The 18,935-nt window shown below is 35.2% G+C and overlaps 1 protein-coding gene across 1 annotated transcript in view; it reads right to left on the bottom strand.

The window, feature by feature from the left end:
- The window catches only part of LOC121425318 (solute carrier family 28 member 3-like), a 37,064-nt gene extending 28,087 nt beyond the window's left edge, over positions 1-8,977 (bottom strand). Inside the window, exon 1 of the mRNA XM_041621347.1 lies at positions 8,879-8,977. Within this exon, the coding sequence (XP_041477281.1) occupies positions 8,879-8,977 (99 nt within the window). The remainder of the gene's footprint in view (positions 1-8,878) is intronic.
- Between the last annotated feature and the right edge of the window lie 9,958 nt (positions 8,978-18,935).

Genomic DNA, 18,935 nt, shown 5'->3' with positions numbered 1-18,935 from the left:
GTGTAACTTAGTACATGATTTCAAAATCAAATTTCACTGATGCTACAGCCAATTCAATCACACAGCAATCCTCAAGTCAAGTAGGAATGGCAAGAACTTTATAAGCCAACTGGGCCCCGTCTTACACGGCCAGCAACGTCAACATCTAAAATGCAAATTTTTTCAAATTAGTTTCTAGATATGATGTATATTCATACATTCATCATTCTCTTTGTTAAGTAGGGAAATTGTGCAAATTTTCTAAAAAAAATTATGACGTTGATTGATTTCCATTGATTTCCATTGATCGGATCAATCGTAACTCTTTATCAGACGGGGTCCTGGTGAGTTATTAGTTCAAATACAGTGAGCAGAGCAGTAAAACAATCATTTTTTTTTTCAAAGAATACCCTGATTGCTTTAACAAACTTAATTCTTGAAGAAAATATGCCATTGTATTCTTTGCGTAAAATTTCAGAAGTAACAGATGTGAAATATTCGGTGAAATAGATCATGTACATGCTATCTGTTCTTAACTTTTACATAGATAGCTACATGTATACACACATCCATCTTGCTTTGAAAGTAATTTGAAAAGTCTTTGAGAGTGGACTCATTAATTCAAAACAGTGGACTCATAAAAGCTGGCTTCAATTTGGCGCACTGTGACAAAAGCGCACACCAGCACTGGAGATTTTTTAATATACATGTATGATAAATAAGTGTAATTTAACAGGAAATTGGCATAAACCATGGGTTCAACTGATGGCTTCCAAAACCACCTTTGTGAATTTGGGGCCTTTGTGTGTGATGGTTAATCATTTAAATACACTCTTTAAGGCCATTGCACACCTTACGACTGTTCGCGATCCGATTTTTGAACAAGTCGCATTTTGCTCATTTTCTGAAAATGTGAATGGAACATATCATTTTATTTGAGGTTAAAATCAATTGAAAGAATACTAATATAACCAATTGAAAGATTGCAAGATTTTGTTTTGGAGTAAAGGCCAAATTAGTTTCAAATCGTAGCCAATCGTACGACTGCTATGACGTCATTAGGATAAGATATTTTCTTAATTTGCTTTTATTCTAAGAAGGATGAGAGCCTAGTCACAGATTTGAACGTAGGTATGCGTATGATGATTTCGAACATTATACAGTAAGATATTCCAAGTCTCAAAATTACCATCTAATTCTACAACATTTTATTCTGAAATCGGGTCGCAGACCAATCGTAAGGTGTGCGGTCGCCTTTATAGAACTCTTAAAATCTCCCAGATTGCAGTCAGGGACCAATCCAAAATTGAATCAAAAGTTTCAATCAAATAGGATTAAATTTTATATCTACACAAGATTGAAAACTTCACTCCAACTTTGGATTGGTCCCTAATAGCAATCTATTTCAATCTAAGAAATTAAGATCTCATAGTAAAGTAAACCAAATACAATTTTATAGATTAGATCTGTAATTGTGTAACAAAAGCTGCCTCAGGGTTATCAATGTTATCTGGATGTTTATAGAAGAAGCAATGGGCATGATCTCTATTCTGTTGTATATATCAAGATGACATCATCATACTTCAACAGTGTTGAAGTTTGATGGTATAGGATGAAATTCACAACATTGATTCCAGTTTAGGTGGATTCTAAAATGCATGTAAGTACAACATTGTGCTCATTCCAGAAATACAATGAAATTCATTGGAATTTGCAAGTGGAAGTTAGAATTAGATGGATGGATTTTCATACGTGAGGACTTGAGATTTAACATATCAATCTTGACTCTTTGCGAGACAAGGCTCAGTTGACATACTATCTTCTTGACTATGTTATTTTTGTATTATCAAAGAGTAAAATCTTATTAGCTTTTAAGCATAAGGACAAAATATGATGATTATTTATTATTCACTGCCCTTTGCACCCCACATAAAACTCATATATTCTAGCTCAGTGGGCACGAAATGTGCTGCCAGTCAAAAGATAAAAGCATTTCTTCCGACAGACCAAGGGACAAATGAAGTGGTTAAAGACTCCTGGGATTGGGGTTAAGAAGTGGGATTGGACTTCACTTTCATGTAAGGAGGCCAGATCAATAATAAGAGCCTGTTAAGGTGCGGTGTCCATCTTTACACATTTCATGTCTGATGTCTACATTTTTTAACTAGGCAATGTTCTCTAACTTCTCTTCACCATGTGAAGTGACTTCAGATCTCAAAAGATTAATAAATGATCAGGGCTGAAGTAAATAAAGAAAGGATATGTTGGAATTTGTCTCATATTTGTAAAAAAAAGGTAACTACTTAAGTCAAGATGCTGACATCTTAAAACCATTACTTTTAATTTGATTATCCACTGGTGTATTTTATAACCTTTGACATCCTCAACATAATTATGTTAGAATGTTGGAATTGTATGGTGTATTCAGTGTTAGTAACATATTTGCTTAGTGACACCAAAGACACCAGATACATCTACAGTAGATGTTGAGATTATATTCAGTGTTGGTGACAGCAGAGACATCTACACTAGATGTTGAGATAATCTTCAGTGCTAGTAACACATTTGCTATCTACAACAGATGTTGACATTGTCTTCAGTGTTATAACACTTGTGCCATCTAAACTAGATGTTGAAATTGTACTCAGTATTGGTGACAGCAGAGACATCTACACTAGAGGTTGAGATTATCTGCAGTGTTGGTGACACCAGAGACATCTAAAGCTAGATGTTGAAATTGTACTTAGTGTTAGTGACACCAGAGACATCTACACTAGATGTTGAGATAATCTTAAGTGCTAGTAACACATAAAGTGCTAACTACATCAGATGTTGACATTGTCTTAAGTGTTATAACACCTGTGCTATCTAAACTAGATGTTGAAATTGTATTCAGTGTTGGTGACAGAAGAGACATCTACACTAGACGTTGAGATTATCTGCAGTGTTGGTGACACCAGAGACATCTAAAGCTAGATGTTGAAATTGTACTTGGTATTAGTGACACCAGAGACATCTACACTAGATGTTGAGATAATCTTCAGTGCTAGTAACACATAAATTGCTAACTACATCAGATGTTGACATTGTCTTACAGTAAGTGTTATAACACCTGTGCTATCTAAACTAGATGTTGAAATTGTATTCAGTATTGGTGACAGCAGAGACATCTACGCTAGATGTTGAGATTATCTGCAGTGTTGGTGACACCAGAGACATCTACACTAGATGTTGAAATAATCTTCAGTCTTGGTGACAGCAGAGACATCTAAACTAGATGTTGAGATAATCTTCAGTGTTGGTGACACCAGAGACATGTACATGAGATGTTGAGATAATCTTCAGTGCTAGTAACACATTTGCTATCTACAACAGATGTTGACATTGTCTTAAGTGTTATAACACCTGTGCTATCTAAACTAGATGTTGAAATTGTATTCAGTATTGGTGACAGAAGACATCTACACTAGATGTTGAGATTATCTGCAGTGTTGGTGACACCAGAGACATCTACACTAGATGTTGAGATTATCTGCAGTGCTAGTAACACATTTGCTATCTACAACAGATGTTGACATTGTCTTAAGTGTTATAACACCTGTGCTATCTAAACTAGATGTTGAAATTGTATTCAGTATTGGTGACAGAAGAGACATCTACACTAGATGTTGAGATTATCTGCAGTGTTGGTGACACAGAGACATCTACGCTAGATGATGAAATTGTACTTAGTGTTCGTGACACCAGACATTATCTACACGAGATGTTGAGATAATCTTCAGTGCTAGTATCACATTTGCTATTTACAACAGATGTTGACATTGTCTTAAACGTTATAACACCTGTGCTATCTACAATAGATGTTGATAATTAATACAGTGTTAGTAGCACAAATGATATCTAAACTAGAAATTAATATTGCATTCAGCATCAGCAATAACTTTGCTATTTACATTATATGTTGACATTGTCTAAGGTGTAAGTAACACTTTTACTATCGACACTAAAGTTTGATATTGCTTTCAGTGTTATTTGCATTTGCAGGTGTTATTTGCACCTTTGCTATTTGCATAAGATATTCACATTGTCTTACATAAGTGTAACACTTTCCTATCTACACTACAAGTTGACATTGTCCTAGGTGTAAGTAACACCTTCGCTATCTACACTCGACATTGATATTGCATTCTGTATTATTAAGTCCTTACTACTGTACACTTGTTGTTGATTTCTTCAATGTAGGAGTTTTTACTGCATCAGTAATTGTCTTGGAGATATCAATCTATGACACCTTCAGCTAGAGGTCAAAGCATAATTAAATTTTTCATAATAAATAATCAAAACCCTAATCATCATTGTAGTCATAAAACGAAAGAAATAAAACTCTGAGTAGAGTCATAATGGAGGTATGGCATTGTTAACCTTTAATTAATTCAGATCATCTTCATGACTAAGTATCCAGAAGAAAAAAAAGCCAAACAATAGTCACCGGTTTTGCAAATGGTGATAAACCTTATCATCGGTGAAAGTAATCAAACTTGAGTTTTTCTACATATTCTGCAAGCCTGTCTTAACTCTATTGACATATTTCAGATTCAAAATTTGAATGCGATGATCTCAAAATAGTGTTTTGGAGGCCAGATGATATTTAGGCCAATTTGTCAAATCACTGATGATATATATTAAACTTGATCAGTTATGCAACAAAGGTAAAAATAACTCAAACAAATAATTGACAATAAGAAAGCATTATATTACATAATACAAATGTACCTGATAAACAGAAGCTAATCAAGTATTGCAGGGGTAAAAAATAATAATTTTAGGAACAATGTAGGTACTAGACATAAAATCTTAATGAAAACTGATACTTAAAGATTAAAAAGGGAGAGAATGTAGTCAAAAAAATAAAAATAAAACCTTGACATTTTTAAATCCATTTATATACAGCTCATTATTAAAGAAGCTGTTGGATGCATTAATAAGCACCATTTAATGGAAATGTGAATGACTGAATAAATCAAATCTAATTCCATTCAAGGTCAGGTAGAAGATTGCATACTAATTGGGTCTTGCCACCAATTCTTTCTCTCGGTAGGATGCAATGAGTTGTATTTTTTAATGTCTGGGCCCTGTCTTACATAGAGTTGCGATTGATCCGATTAATCACAACTATGGACGGCCAGCTACGTCAACATCTATTATGCATGTTTGTTCAACTATGATGTAAATTCATGTATTCACTGTTTTTTTCTTAAAAATTCACTGTGTTTCTCTTTGTTTACAAATGACATTGTGCAAATTTCCTGTAGAAAAAATTATGACATTGGTGGATTTCCATAGGATTACAATTGATTGGATCAATCGTAAGTCGTTGTAAGACGGGGCCCTGATGTTTTTTGATGTTGTGTAGTGTGCATTTTTTCCGACATCGAACATGAAAAAAAAAATTTAGTTCATTTTCACTTTTGGCAGGAAAAGAGACTATTTGTATGAAAATAAGTTAACCACTTTTCCTTTCAGCAAAAGGGACCAGGATCATTTTCACCAAATGACGTTGCTTATCAATAAAGGGTTAATGCCTTGTACACCTTTCATAAAAACAGTCAACAATGCAAAATTTATGCATTTTGAAGCTCAATAACAATATTGGTGGCAAGAAGAAAATTAGCATAAAATTGACATGGTAAATGTCCTAATCTCTCTCGCTGTGTCCGAAAAAATCACTGGTAATCATTATTTGAAATGTGTCAGAATTTACCAATTTTAATAATAAAATATTTAATAACATTTGTCTCTGAAATATATATTTTTTTTTTTGGGGGGGGGGCACAAGACAGGGGGTGCTTAATGGAGAGTTTTGCAGTAATACCATGTAGGTTAGCCCTGAAAAATAAATGTTATTCTCAACGTTTTGAGCTAACACATAAGCTTTGCTCTCCTGACAAAGAGCAAAGCTCATGCGCTGGAAATGTCGAGAAAAATTATTTTCAGAGCTACTATCAGAAAGATTAACTAACAGTCCTTTCCAGAACTAACCTACATGGTATTACTGCAAGAACTCTCCATTCAATTTTACCACCATGCAAACCTTCAGAGCTCACATTAACGAAGGGTTAATTGCCTATTCAAAAGACAAATAACGGTATGACATCAAGAATTATGAAGAAAAAAAATAGAAATTGAATGCCCTTGAACCTTTGGAGACTATTTTTGAAGTGAAACTGATTATTCCAAAGAGAGGAAGATAGAGAGAACATAGTACTTCCTCTGAAGGAGGGCAAGGTTTTTCCTGTAGTATTCCAGATTTAAGTCATGGTCTGTACTGCTAAACTTGATTTAAAGCGTCAAGCATATGAGAGTCAAGCCAAAACAACAGCTGGGTTTCTCATTCGTTCTCATATCATACAGAGTGCATGTGTAAGATTGGAGTTTTTTCAGGAAAAATCTAAATTGAGTGTGACAGGAATATAATGAAGAAAAATTGAGAGGTTTACTTCTGAAACTTTATAAAACTTTATAATGAAATGTTTTATAGTACATGACACCTCATAAACTTGTGTCTCTGTGTATTTCCAAAAGGAATTTGGACTTTATTGCCCCGTAATATCATCTATATGCTGCACCTAAAGTTTGTACAAAGGGGCAACATATTTTTGGCAAATACATGTCAACACCACTTTTGAAAATAATTTCTAAGCCATGAAGCAAAAAAAAAACATCAAAATTCTGTTGGAGCACTCCCCCTTCCCCCCTCCTAATGGACAATGTCTATATCACTGAAGATAAATATTTACAATTTCCTTTAGATAGCAAGTGCTATGAATAAACCATTGAAAATTGATTTCAATAAATACATGCAGTAATTCCATTTCAATGTCATTTTATACACTGTTAAGGTTTTCTTAATTCTAGAGGTTATCATAAATGTTCACAATGGAGCAATGAATTAGAAATATCTTATGATGCAGAACAAATATCCATAATTTTAGACTATGTAGTTTTTTAATAAAATATTTATATACTGTATATGCGCATGCCCAATATCTTCTCATAAAAATAAATACTAAATTAGCCCACAGAAAATCAGAATTGATTCTACTCTGAATAAAAATGTGACTAAGAATAATTACCCCCCCCCCAAAAAAAAAAAAATGGATTTAGGTTGGTACAATTTTTTTCCCACTATTAACTAACGATACTTCATGGTAGTTCACAAATAATTTGATTTTGTGGCAGTTATACATGTACTTGTACAAACATGCTACCAACACACGAGATGAAGTACAATTGGAATTGGAAAATGGAGCATAACAAGAGAAAGACAGTTTCATAAGTTAGTCATTTCCCCTAAATATTGACATATCCACTTCACTAACTGGCTCTATCAACACAATGATGAACCTAGATATGACATATTGATGAATTTATTGGCCAGCACTCCACTACATCCTAGATTCAAGGCCAGCTAATCATTGTCAGCTTTAACTTTCTATGAGAAAACATCACCTGTTTCTAATCCCCATGTAATGAAATTTCTGAAATGAATGCATTTGATATATTTTACTACTATATTGCACCCTGGGAAATAGTAATTTATATCTCACCCACATGAATTTCACAGAGGCCAATTTAGCTTTAATCAATGGTATAATGAGCATTTTACAGTGACTGGTGATTGTGACTGAAGCATGTTTGGATGAAGGGCGCTTGGGGCCATCAAGCCATCTTTAGGCACCTCTACTTTTTCTTAGATCATTGACCAGTATCCTAGTTTGTACCCGTGATAACCTGAGTTGTTTATCCCATTTTGTAGATTGTATCATGTTTCTCCTTTTCCAACTCCTTTGGTATACCCTTGTAAATCTTTTGACATGATGGGGAAACATTTGTAAATAAAGAGTAATAATTCTAATGGGTAAAATGAGATGACCAAAAGTTTATACTAGTAATACTAATAATATTCCGCATTTATATAGCGCTTGATACATCGGAACGTCTCTAAGCGCTTTACAGACATATTATTACCCCGGTCATCGGATCCTTGCATGCCCACATACAATGTATGCACCGTCTCCACTCCCTGGGGTGCATTCCAACATGAGTTCCAAGACTCAATTGCTAGGCATACTACATATAGGCTTTCACATCCTTCCGGGTACCCATTAAACACCTGGGTGGAGAGTGTCAAAGTGTGGATTAACGCCTTGCCAAAGGACGCTAGGCCATGGTGGGATTCGAACACACGACCCTCTGATTACAAGGCGAGAGTCAGAACCGCTACACCACGACGCTTCGACTACTATACTAGTATAGTAGTAGTATTACAAGGTTAGATAATTTTTCAGGAGATTGCTGCAGAATGATACAAGATGATTCTCAAAATTAATATCTTTCTTATCAAATATGGAAATCATGGGAAATGGATAATACAGAAGTCAACAGGCTCATGAAGCCCAAGATTCTTCTCTGGCAATAAATCATATTTTTACAATGTATGGAGCATTAAAGCTCTACACCACCCGATGGAGTTGGAGCTTCCTTACAGATTTCCTCTACACTGTGTAATGCATAGTGCAGAGAAGAAGAGGGCCGAAGGCTGCCAGCGGAACTTTACTGCCTTCCAAAGATCTCTACCATAGCCAACCTCATCACAATAAGAACCTGTTTGGAGGCGTGACCAAAAGACAATAAAAGGACCAAAGAATATAAACGAACAAGAGCCAAGTAGGCAGTAATTCATACTTACTCATGACATTGCTCACATGAACCGATTTGTGGTGGAAAGGGCATTTATGTTTGTCAAACACTTAAATCCATGTTTGAGAACAATTCAAGCACGATGTTGACTGATCATGATATCAACAATGGAGATCTGGTAAAGACAATCAAATCATACCTGGGTCACCTCAGCGGCAGGCTGCACGATCGTCAGCTCAATGCTTGTTTCTTGGTCTCCTTTGCCTTTCTCCCTGCTGTGGTTCTGATTGTCCGTCATTGCTCAGCAGTTCTTCTTTCCCTCCACAGGCATAGCATGCAAAGCTCACAAACTTCGGCCAAGTTTTCCGCTGCAAGACCTGTCATTCACCAGGCACCAGCATGCGTTCTATTCTATTCTCCCAATCTCTTTTCTCTTCCACTCTCAGTTTCTCTCTCCCGGAGTCTCAGCCCTGACAAACGCACAGACTCACTGGGCTTGATCTCAAACAGGACCTATATGGAGTGGGTCTCGGCAAACTTAGAAAAAGTTTGGCAAATTGGATATCCTTACGGCGTAGTCACGCACAGGTCATGAAAAGCTGCTTGTATTAAGTTTTAAAGAGTAAGAATGGTAACCGATACAACAGTAGTACCTCCTGCCAACTTTTTATAGGTGTAAAGACTATTAACGAAAGAGGGCACCGTTCAAGAATATGAAGTAGTTACCAGAAGGCCGATCAGGATTGGAATATCACCATCACTTTGCTTGGCCATAATTCTTTGGATATAACTTACACTGTAAGTCAAAAGGTCATCAAAGTCCAAGAGCGAACTATAAAGCAGGCATTACATGTACTTGTAATACTATCCTTGTCATTATGGCATATTTTATTGCATTTTCTTTTCACATAATAAATGAAAGAAATAACCAAGCGAAAGAGGCAATTATCAGGGTTCAAACTACATCAGGCACTAGCTAATACCATTTTATTTTGGTCTTTCAATTTGTTTATTTTAATACATGGGCTGACAGAAACTTTAATAAACAAAAGCTAGACTTTGACTTCTAAATGCAAATTTCTTTCACACATCTGGTCACACCAATGACAAAATGATATGAACTTCAAATTGGCATTTAAAGGGAAGTTTACTCTGAAGAAAAGTGTTTTTTTTAACGTTTTATTAATTTACAAAGTTTTACATCACATCACATCAGTATACTTGTAACAAAAGAAAAATGAGCAGCAAAATAAAGAAAAGTTTTTTTGTAAAAATAGCAGAATGAATAATAAAAATATTGGTGAAGGATTGAGGAAAATCAGTTAAAGATTAAGAAATTATTGACTTGTGATGTCATAGACAGCAGCTTCCCAATGAATTTTTAAATTTTAAATGGTTTGTGATGACTTATTTTCGGGTTTTTTTTAGGAACAGGTGTGAAATGGTTTGTCTATTGATATACCGGTACTAAAAGTACAGTAAAACCCATTCTGAATTTTCAGAGAATCTGACATTTCATAGATTTATTTACCACACAAAATGTAGGAAAGCTGCTCGCATATGACGTCACAAATCAAATCAATAAAATTCTAATAACTTTATTCTTTGATGGATTTTTTAAAACCTTCTGCAATATATTTTAGTTCTTTCGAATAACTTTTTGTCGGGGTGAACTTCCCCTTTAATACCTGAAATTCTGAATGTGATATTTAGGTATAGTACACTCTGAAACTATTTTTATACTCTGCATGAATCAAAGGATGCTCAGTCTGAAGATATTATATCTCAATAAATAGAGTAAATTTCAAAGAGCAAAATGCTGAAATTTTCATCACAATCGGATAACAATAACAAAGTTATTGAATTTCAAAGATTTGCATTATTCCGATAAAACAGTTGAGTTTTGTGCATGTCTATATGAATATTCATTGGGTGGGCTGATGACATCATATCCCCACTTGTTCTTCTGTATTTTATGATATGAAATAAGGTTTATTCAAAATTTTTCTACCAAGAACTAAATAAAACAATTGGATTGACAACTGATTAAGTGCATTAGTTATTTCTTTCTGCAACTTATTTCATCATATGGGCAATTCCACAGGTTGGTGGACATGAGCTTAAAAATTCAAATTCAATATTTTCTTGAATTTTTTAATACTTTAAGTCCTTCATACATGATAGTTTCAGGAACAAGAAATAAAAAGTTTATTTTCATATGTATACTTTGGAAAAAAATGGTCAAAAGTTGTGTCTTCCATTTTGTACCAAAATACAAGAAAAATAGTGAAAAATGAAATATGCCTTATTACCATTTTGTTATTGCAACAACATACCACTTTATATATTTCTGAAGTTTAGAAGGGTCAAATTACTTAAAATACACAACAGCTTTTCAAGTAAATTTGTAGTACTCATTCAAAACTGAATATTGCAACCTGTTGAGGTGATGTAACGTGAGTAACCGAAAAAACTGACTTTGTTTTTTGAGAGAAAAATTCTTCACAGTTAATTGGTGGGATTTTAAATTCTCTTCCTTCAAACAATCTTTGACACAGTGATGACTATCAAAATCATTAAAAAGTACAATTTTTTTATAAAAATGATGAAGAAAAACTGTAACGTGAGTAACTTTGTAACGTGAGTAACCATCATGTAATGTGAGTAACCAGTAAAAATTATTCAGTTAGGTAACATTTTCTGTGGGATGTCAAGTTTTAAGTCTCATGGTGAGTTGTGAAGTTATTTTTGATTAATTAAAAGCAAAATGAGGGTACACCTCTTTGATGTGACTCTTTGTTCATCAAAATATCAGTAGTCATACAATCACACAAAAAAATGAATATTAGTAGAAGTATTCACAATGCGAGAGTGCATTAGTAAGGCTTGGTTTTGATTAACCAAACTTCCGAGTGTTCAAACAACACATTGAATGCCCTTTATACCTGTAACCCTATCTAGACCGGGGTATTTTGGGAGTTGATATGGCCCGGGGGGGGGTGGGGGCCTCCCAGGCCCTTCTTGAGATCTCGGCCATTGGCCGCACGATCACGCCGAAAATTTGCGTGCAGGTTGTCTTGGACATAATCTACAATATTATACAGTAATTTATTTCATGCAAATTGGTACTAAGCGATTATGCTAATTTATGCATAATTAGTAAGCGAAATCATACTTTCTCTCCTACACCCTAATAAAGCTCAAATTGTTCCAATTTTTGTTATAAAATCTCTTTTTGATGTTCCTAGCAATGAATTTTACACACATTATTGAATTTTTAATGACATGTGTGTTGTTAACCATACATGGACAAAATGTAACGTGAGTAACCGTAACGTGAGTAACCACATTATCTGCACCCCAAGTAAAAACCATGTGTTCTTTATTTTTTTAATTATATACAAAGTTTGTCTCCCTAATATACTTCTTTGAAATGGATATAATCAACTTTCATAAAAGCCTTGCATGAGGAGACTTTTCACTTATGTCAACTTTTCATTTAATGCATGTCCAAATCATGTAACATGAGTAACCGACACATTCCAAAGATTTGCCAGGAGCATAATAAAATTTCCCAAGTTTTGTTTTTATACAAAGGATAGTCAGACTGTGTACTTTGTTGTGATAAGAAGATGTTTAGTTCCTATCAATAATAATGGAGTTACAAATCCAAGTATGAGTCAAGGTGTCTCCAAATGTAACGTGAGTAACCGTGGAATAGCCCATATGGAGACACATCATTTACACATTTATGAAACAAATGAAACAATTACATGTATGATTTATGGTTCTAACATAAGAAAAAGGAAAGTGAGGATGTGACATCATCAGCCCACCTAATGAATATTCATGAACACATGCCAAGAACTGTTCCATGGGAATAATGCAAATCTTTATTAAATTCAATAACTTGGATTTTTGTTATCCAATTTTGGTGAAATTTTCAGCATCTTGCTCTGTGAATCTTACTTTATTTATTAAGACATAAATATCTTCAGCCCGGAGTATCCCTTTAAGGATTGCAATAAAGGTACAACTGTGTAAGCCCTTAATTAGCTGTTGTAAGGTACACAATGCAAAATGATTTTTAAAAATCAAGACAGTGTAGGAAAATTTAAACCTATCAGAAGTTTTATAATTCTTTTGGGGAAATCACATCTGATCGACAATGGTTTGTACTACAAAATCAAGTATAGTTTCACCTAGTAGGTGATATCTCCTTGGTTTTACAATCTTTCAATTTATTCTGAAAACTGTGGGGGAAAAAAAATAAATCCAGTTGGGGAAAATGACATCTGGCTGCCGATGGATAGCACTAACAAATACCGTGTTTACACAGTGACACGGCTCGGGGGTTCGACACGCGAGCCGTGCTCAACACGGCAATTTTATGCTGTGTAAACGCGATCAGTGTGATCCGCGAGCCGTGTCGAACACGGCTTTTTTGATCCGCCAAAATCGTAGGTTTCAACCCGCGAGCCTAGTCAGACTCGGCAATTTTTTCATGTGTAAACAGAAAGCCGTGTCGAACTCTCTTGACCAGGTCACTGCGCGCGCTTTCACTTTTGGCATTGTTGATGTTCGCACGGACAAGATTTGATTCCGGCGGTGAATTTCCCGCGTTTAATTTGCGACGTCATAATTCTTCTTCCGTTCGAGATCCGCGAGCCGTGTTGAACTTGCCTTTTTATATGTACGTATAAATGCGATCTCTGATCCCTTCTTCGCAGTGTTCAACCCGGCTCGCGGATTCAACACCCGAGCCGAGTCAATGTGTAAACAAGGTAAAAGTCTTTAAATCTTTTAATTTATAGGCTTTCAATCTGGAAAGAAAGCTGGCCTATTTGTGACTTGCAAGAGAAACTTGATAGGTGGATAATATTACCAGTCATTTCTCTCTTCTGGGAAACCCCTGCCCGCTGTAAATTTGGGGGTTGCATAGCGCTTTATCCCAAAGCCCTACTCAAACTCCAAGAATTGTTCTTTTAACTTCTGCGCTGTGAGAGCATTGACGACTTGTATCTTGGGATAAAAGAAACAGCCTCTGAGCAAGAAAGAAAGTGATAGCTTGGACTTGTTGCAGGGAATGTATAACAAATATGACCACGGGCAGAGACACTAAAGCTTCAACATTAAACGCAATGTCAATATCAGATAATACTACACAGGCAAGATTGCCTGGGTGAAGGTTACTTCAACACTCGAATAAATGTCTTTTAAAGAGATTCCTGGAAGAAAAATGATTAATAATCTCTTCATTACTAGCAGGCCATGCAAGATAGATCCTGCAGGAAAACCACAGCAAATAAGATCATTTGAAAATCAATATACTGCAAGTATTCATTTTACCAAGGATCTGCCAAAAGTTCTTTAGGTATCGTATCACTCCAAGACCTATCAAAAGTAATGAACAGTATATTGCAAGAAATCAATATTCATTTTTACCAAGACTCTGCCAAAAATTTTTTTTAAGGTACATGTATCTTATCACTTCAAGACCCATCAAAATTAATGAACAGAATACTGCAACTAATAAAAAATCCTTTTCACCAAGAATCTGCCAAAAGCTCTGTAGGTATCATATCACTTCAAGACCTATCAAATGGGCAGAAGTCAGTCACTCAATAGGCAAATAAGGGGTTAGAGAAAGGGCAATGGTGTTCCCTATGATTTAGGTCTGTTCACAGGAGTGTCTAATGTTATCTATTGGTGTTTTGCATATACATGTACATGTAGGTAATGCCCAGTTTGGCAAAAAGAAAATGGTGTGCAAAATTTTCTAATTCTAAAAACGCACAAAACAGAAGTGATCTCCTATTAAGTGTTGCTTTCTAAATAAAGCAATGCACTATTTATTACATACATTGCATTGAGATGGTGAGTTTTGTCGCATTAGAAACATTTTAGGTCTTCAGATATTTTTTCTGGAGATCATAAGGCCCTTGTGTCCTTAGACAAGAAATTAATCTATATCCGCTGCACTTGACCCAGGTTTATAATGTGGGTGAGACAAGACCAAGGTAAAAGAAACCCTTTACACTGCAAAAACTCTGGTGTTGATTTAACACCAGCCTGGAATCTATATATATCCACACCAGAGAAGTATTAAACAACACCAGTTTGGTTTTGGTCTAACACCAGATAGGTTTTATACAATATCAATTAGTATTAAAACAGCATCAGTTTGATTACAAACTGGTGTTGTTTCAATACTTCTCTGGTGCCAATCTATATAAATTCCGGTCTGGTGTTAAATCTACACCGGAGTTTATGCAGTGCAACTTAAATATCATGAAATCAAAATTAATCCAGATCCACTGAGTATTAGGAAAATTTTCGATTCTAGATTTAGATGTAAATCTTAAAGATTGGAATCTAAATCAAGAATATCAAAATTTGAACAGAAATCAAAGAGTTCATCAGGTCACTAATATGGTGGTGGTGGTTGGGGAGAGGCGTGATGGTAAAATTATGCATTATGTGCCTGTCAGACTCAAATCTTTACCCCCATTCTGGATTTATTTAAAATCCCTGTATTAAAGAGTGCAAGACCTTTGGGACTCATTTTAGTTACCTAAATAAATGTGTTAGGGGGGGGCTGAAAAAAGTACCAAAACATGTCTGTCCGTGTTGAATAGGTGATGACTTATAATCATCACCAATAAGATGAAATGATGAAAAATAAATCGAACCCAAGTCACTGTTTGCATCAAGGGTTTCATTCTGTTTCCTCAGAAATAAACCCATAAAAATAACAGAATCTTCAAGATTATTCTGTGATTACTATTTTTTCAATTCAATTCGTTTTATTTTATTTCCATTGAAAACATAATACAAAGTAATATAAAGTAATACAAATCAAGTACAATTTTACAGAAGGGCATTCTTACTTCTTAATAAAAAAAAAACTTTATAATATAGAGCTTAAATGGAAATGAGGGGGATCCACAAAAAGCAAAGCTTGTAAAATGTGGATCCCCTTTGAAATTAAGAAAGTTTAGTCGACTTATTCTTATATGCGTAGTTGCGTACATGTATGTATTACAGGAAAGAAAATGAGAACAAAAGAAATCATATTGATGCAAACATAATTACTGAACAAATGCAAAGCTTTTCACACAAAGAGGTGTGGGTTTGCTCTGATTTTGTTTAACCTGATGAAACATTAATCAATTCAAAGATGCAGAAATTTATGAAAAGTAAAGAGAGATGTTTCCTCCTATGGGAATTCAGTCTTATATCATTTAAAGGACAAGTCCACCCCAACAAAAACTTGATTTGAATAAAAAGAGAAAAATTCAACAAGCATAACACTGAAAATTTCATCAAAATCGGATGTAAAATAAGAAAGTTATGACATTTTAAAGTTTTGCTTCATTTCACAAAACAGTTATATGCACATCTCAGTCGGTATGCAAATGAGGGTACTGATGACATCACTCACTCACTATTTCTTTTGTATTTTATTATATGAAATATGAAATATTTTGATTTTCTCGTCATTGTCATGTGAAATGAAGTTTCATTCCTCCCTGAACACGTGGAAATTTATTATTCTAACATTTTGTGCTTCAGGCAAGGAGGTCCTAATTATCAAATTCGTAAAAAATTGAAATATTGTATAATTCAAACAATAAAAAACGAAAGAAACAGTGAGTGAGTGACATCATTGTCTCTCTCATTATTTTGGATGTAACTGGCTCGTTCATGTAACTTTTTTGTTGAAAATAAGCAAAACTTTGAAATTTCATAACTTTCTTATTTTACATCCGATTTTAATGAAATTTTCAGCATTGTGCTTGTCTGATTTTTCTCTTTTGATTTAAATCAACATTTTTCTGAGGTGGACTTGACCTTTAAACCTAAAAACATTCAACCTCCAGTAATAAAAGAGATATTCATCATTATCATTATAAAATTACTACATTGTGTTTACTCCCAATTTGTAACTGGATAAAACCTTGACCAACCCAGTGATGGAGAGAAAGAAGAACACACACAGGATTTTGTCAAACCAATGAATTGGGAGAATTAAGAAGGAAAAAAATCCACCTGCCCGGACCATTCACTTCACAGGTCAGGTGTGAATAGGGGAAGAAAATGCCTTTAACTAAACTAGGGAATGGGTGTGTCTGTTCACACTGGGGCTGCTGAAAACACCTGTGCTTGTTGCAGAGGGATGTGAAAAGAACTGGATGTGATTAAATATTCCGCATCAGATCCTCCCTATTCCCGGATATTGGAGAGGCAATTCAATGAAAGTATTACAGTCACTGAATTCAAATTGCAGAATCAAATGTGGAATTAGTCCATAACGATAATAATAATGAAAAATGCAGCTTACAAAGTGCACATATCCATGCTACAGAGTGCTCAAGGAGCTGTTGTCACTTTTACCCCGGGTTTTGCCCAATCTGCCATCCCCTGATGGACAGGCATTTCCAGGAATATTCCTGCGAGGTACTCATTTGCCTCACCTGGGTCGAGTGCAGCACAATGGAGATGAATTTCTTGATGAAGGAAATTAACGCCATGCATACGATTTGAACCTTATTTTAGAATGTGAAACCCTAGCACACTCCAAAACAAAAATATCTACTTAACAAAATACACCTGAATTGTAACTTCCTGGGTGCCATTTCATAAAGGTGTTCGTAAGTTAAGAGCGACTTTAAGAACGACTGGTGATCCTTTCTTTAGCGCTAAACCATCGCCAATGCAATATACATCTCACCGCAAAAAGGGATCACCAGTCGTTCTTAAAGTCGCTCTTAACTTACGAACAGATTTATGAAACACCCACCAGTACTGTGCCCCCTTCACACTTCCTATTTAACAGTTTCACAGAATTTACCAGTTTGAGAAAATTAATTGATTCAGAGTTCCATTTCGCCGATGAGGGAATTCTATGAAGAGAGACTTCAGCCAATATGAGAACAATCCATCAAGTACGGTGTGCAAAGTGGGGTTTAAATGAAAACTTTTGCCATTGATAAATGACTGATGTTACAAGCTGCTGTAACTCCTTGCATCTGACTGGCTTAGAGGAAATTAGTCTGTGGAAATCACTAACAAACCTTACCGTGTAACCCGGGCCTGGTGTCTTATCCTGGTAACAGTAATTACCACTTCCAAGAAACAGTTATGAGTTTTGGATGATTCCGACTGCCTACAGCTTTTCATTAAGTACAAAGGAGTTTGCTGGTACTACATGGAGGTGTGATAAATAAAGTCCAATTAGACCAATACCCCTTTCATAGTGAGAGCCAAAGTGGAGTTAGTCCGGAGTCCAGGAGGAGTTACTCCACTTTGGAGGGCAATATGAAAATTCTTATATATAATGTTTTATTGTCCAACTTAATGGAAATTCATTTTGTTTACATGCAAACATACAAATTACAAATATACATAATCAAGGAGAGACAAAATTAATACAAAATACTGGCATGCACGTAATACATTCGTTCTTATACATAAGACGATTAAAAGAATATAACGAGATCATTGCTGAAATAAGAACAACAAGAAGGCATATTCGGTGTAATTATCATTACCATCATTCTAAAACTGTTAAATAAGTAAAAGTATCGGGTCATTTTATTTTTTTTATTTATTTATTACTTGAAGCATAATTCACATATAAAAAATCCACAACTCTGAGATTAGTTCAATCCGGATTCAAAGCAGAGTACTCAACCCACTTTGAGAAGAGGGTTACAAACAGAGTTATTTCGCACCGGAAATGCGGTATGCGCTTATCGCTGTGATCTCGCCACACGTATGGCACGAACTCGCTTGGAAACCATGGCAACGTCTGCCTATACACCGCTCCGGTGCTTGCCAATATGAAAGGGGGTTTAACAGTACAAGCGTATAAACTCAATCCGGAGTTATTCCGGAGTAACTCCACTTCGCCTTCAGTATGAAAACGGTATAAGTGACTAAACAGCTTTTGGACCAACTAGTTATTTGACGAAATAGCGAGTGGACGAAATGGCATTTAGTCATTTTAGACCATGTGGATAGTACACAAACTGATAGTAGACCAAACGACAGTAGACGAGTTGATAATTGGCATTAGACCAATTTAAAATAAACCCTAGGAGTGCATTCAAGGACTTGTCTTTTACCCTAAAAAGATGGTTTCAGCAGATACACTATGAAGGTTGCATTCATCAGTCTTTCTTCCATCATGAAAATGAATGTCTTTCAAAATGAAATCATTAAACACTGAAAAACATACATTTTCAAAGGGG

The sequence above is a fragment of the Lytechinus variegatus genome, chromosome 12, assembly GCF_018143015.1.
Source record: "Lytechinus variegatus isolate NC3 chromosome 12, Lvar_3.0, whole genome shotgun sequence".
Taxonomy (NCBI): domain Eukaryota; kingdom Metazoa; phylum Echinodermata; class Echinoidea; order Temnopleuroida; family Toxopneustidae; genus Lytechinus; species Lytechinus variegatus.
Note: the sequence above shows the minus strand (reverse complement) of the source record. Positions and strands in the feature narration are given on the sequence as shown.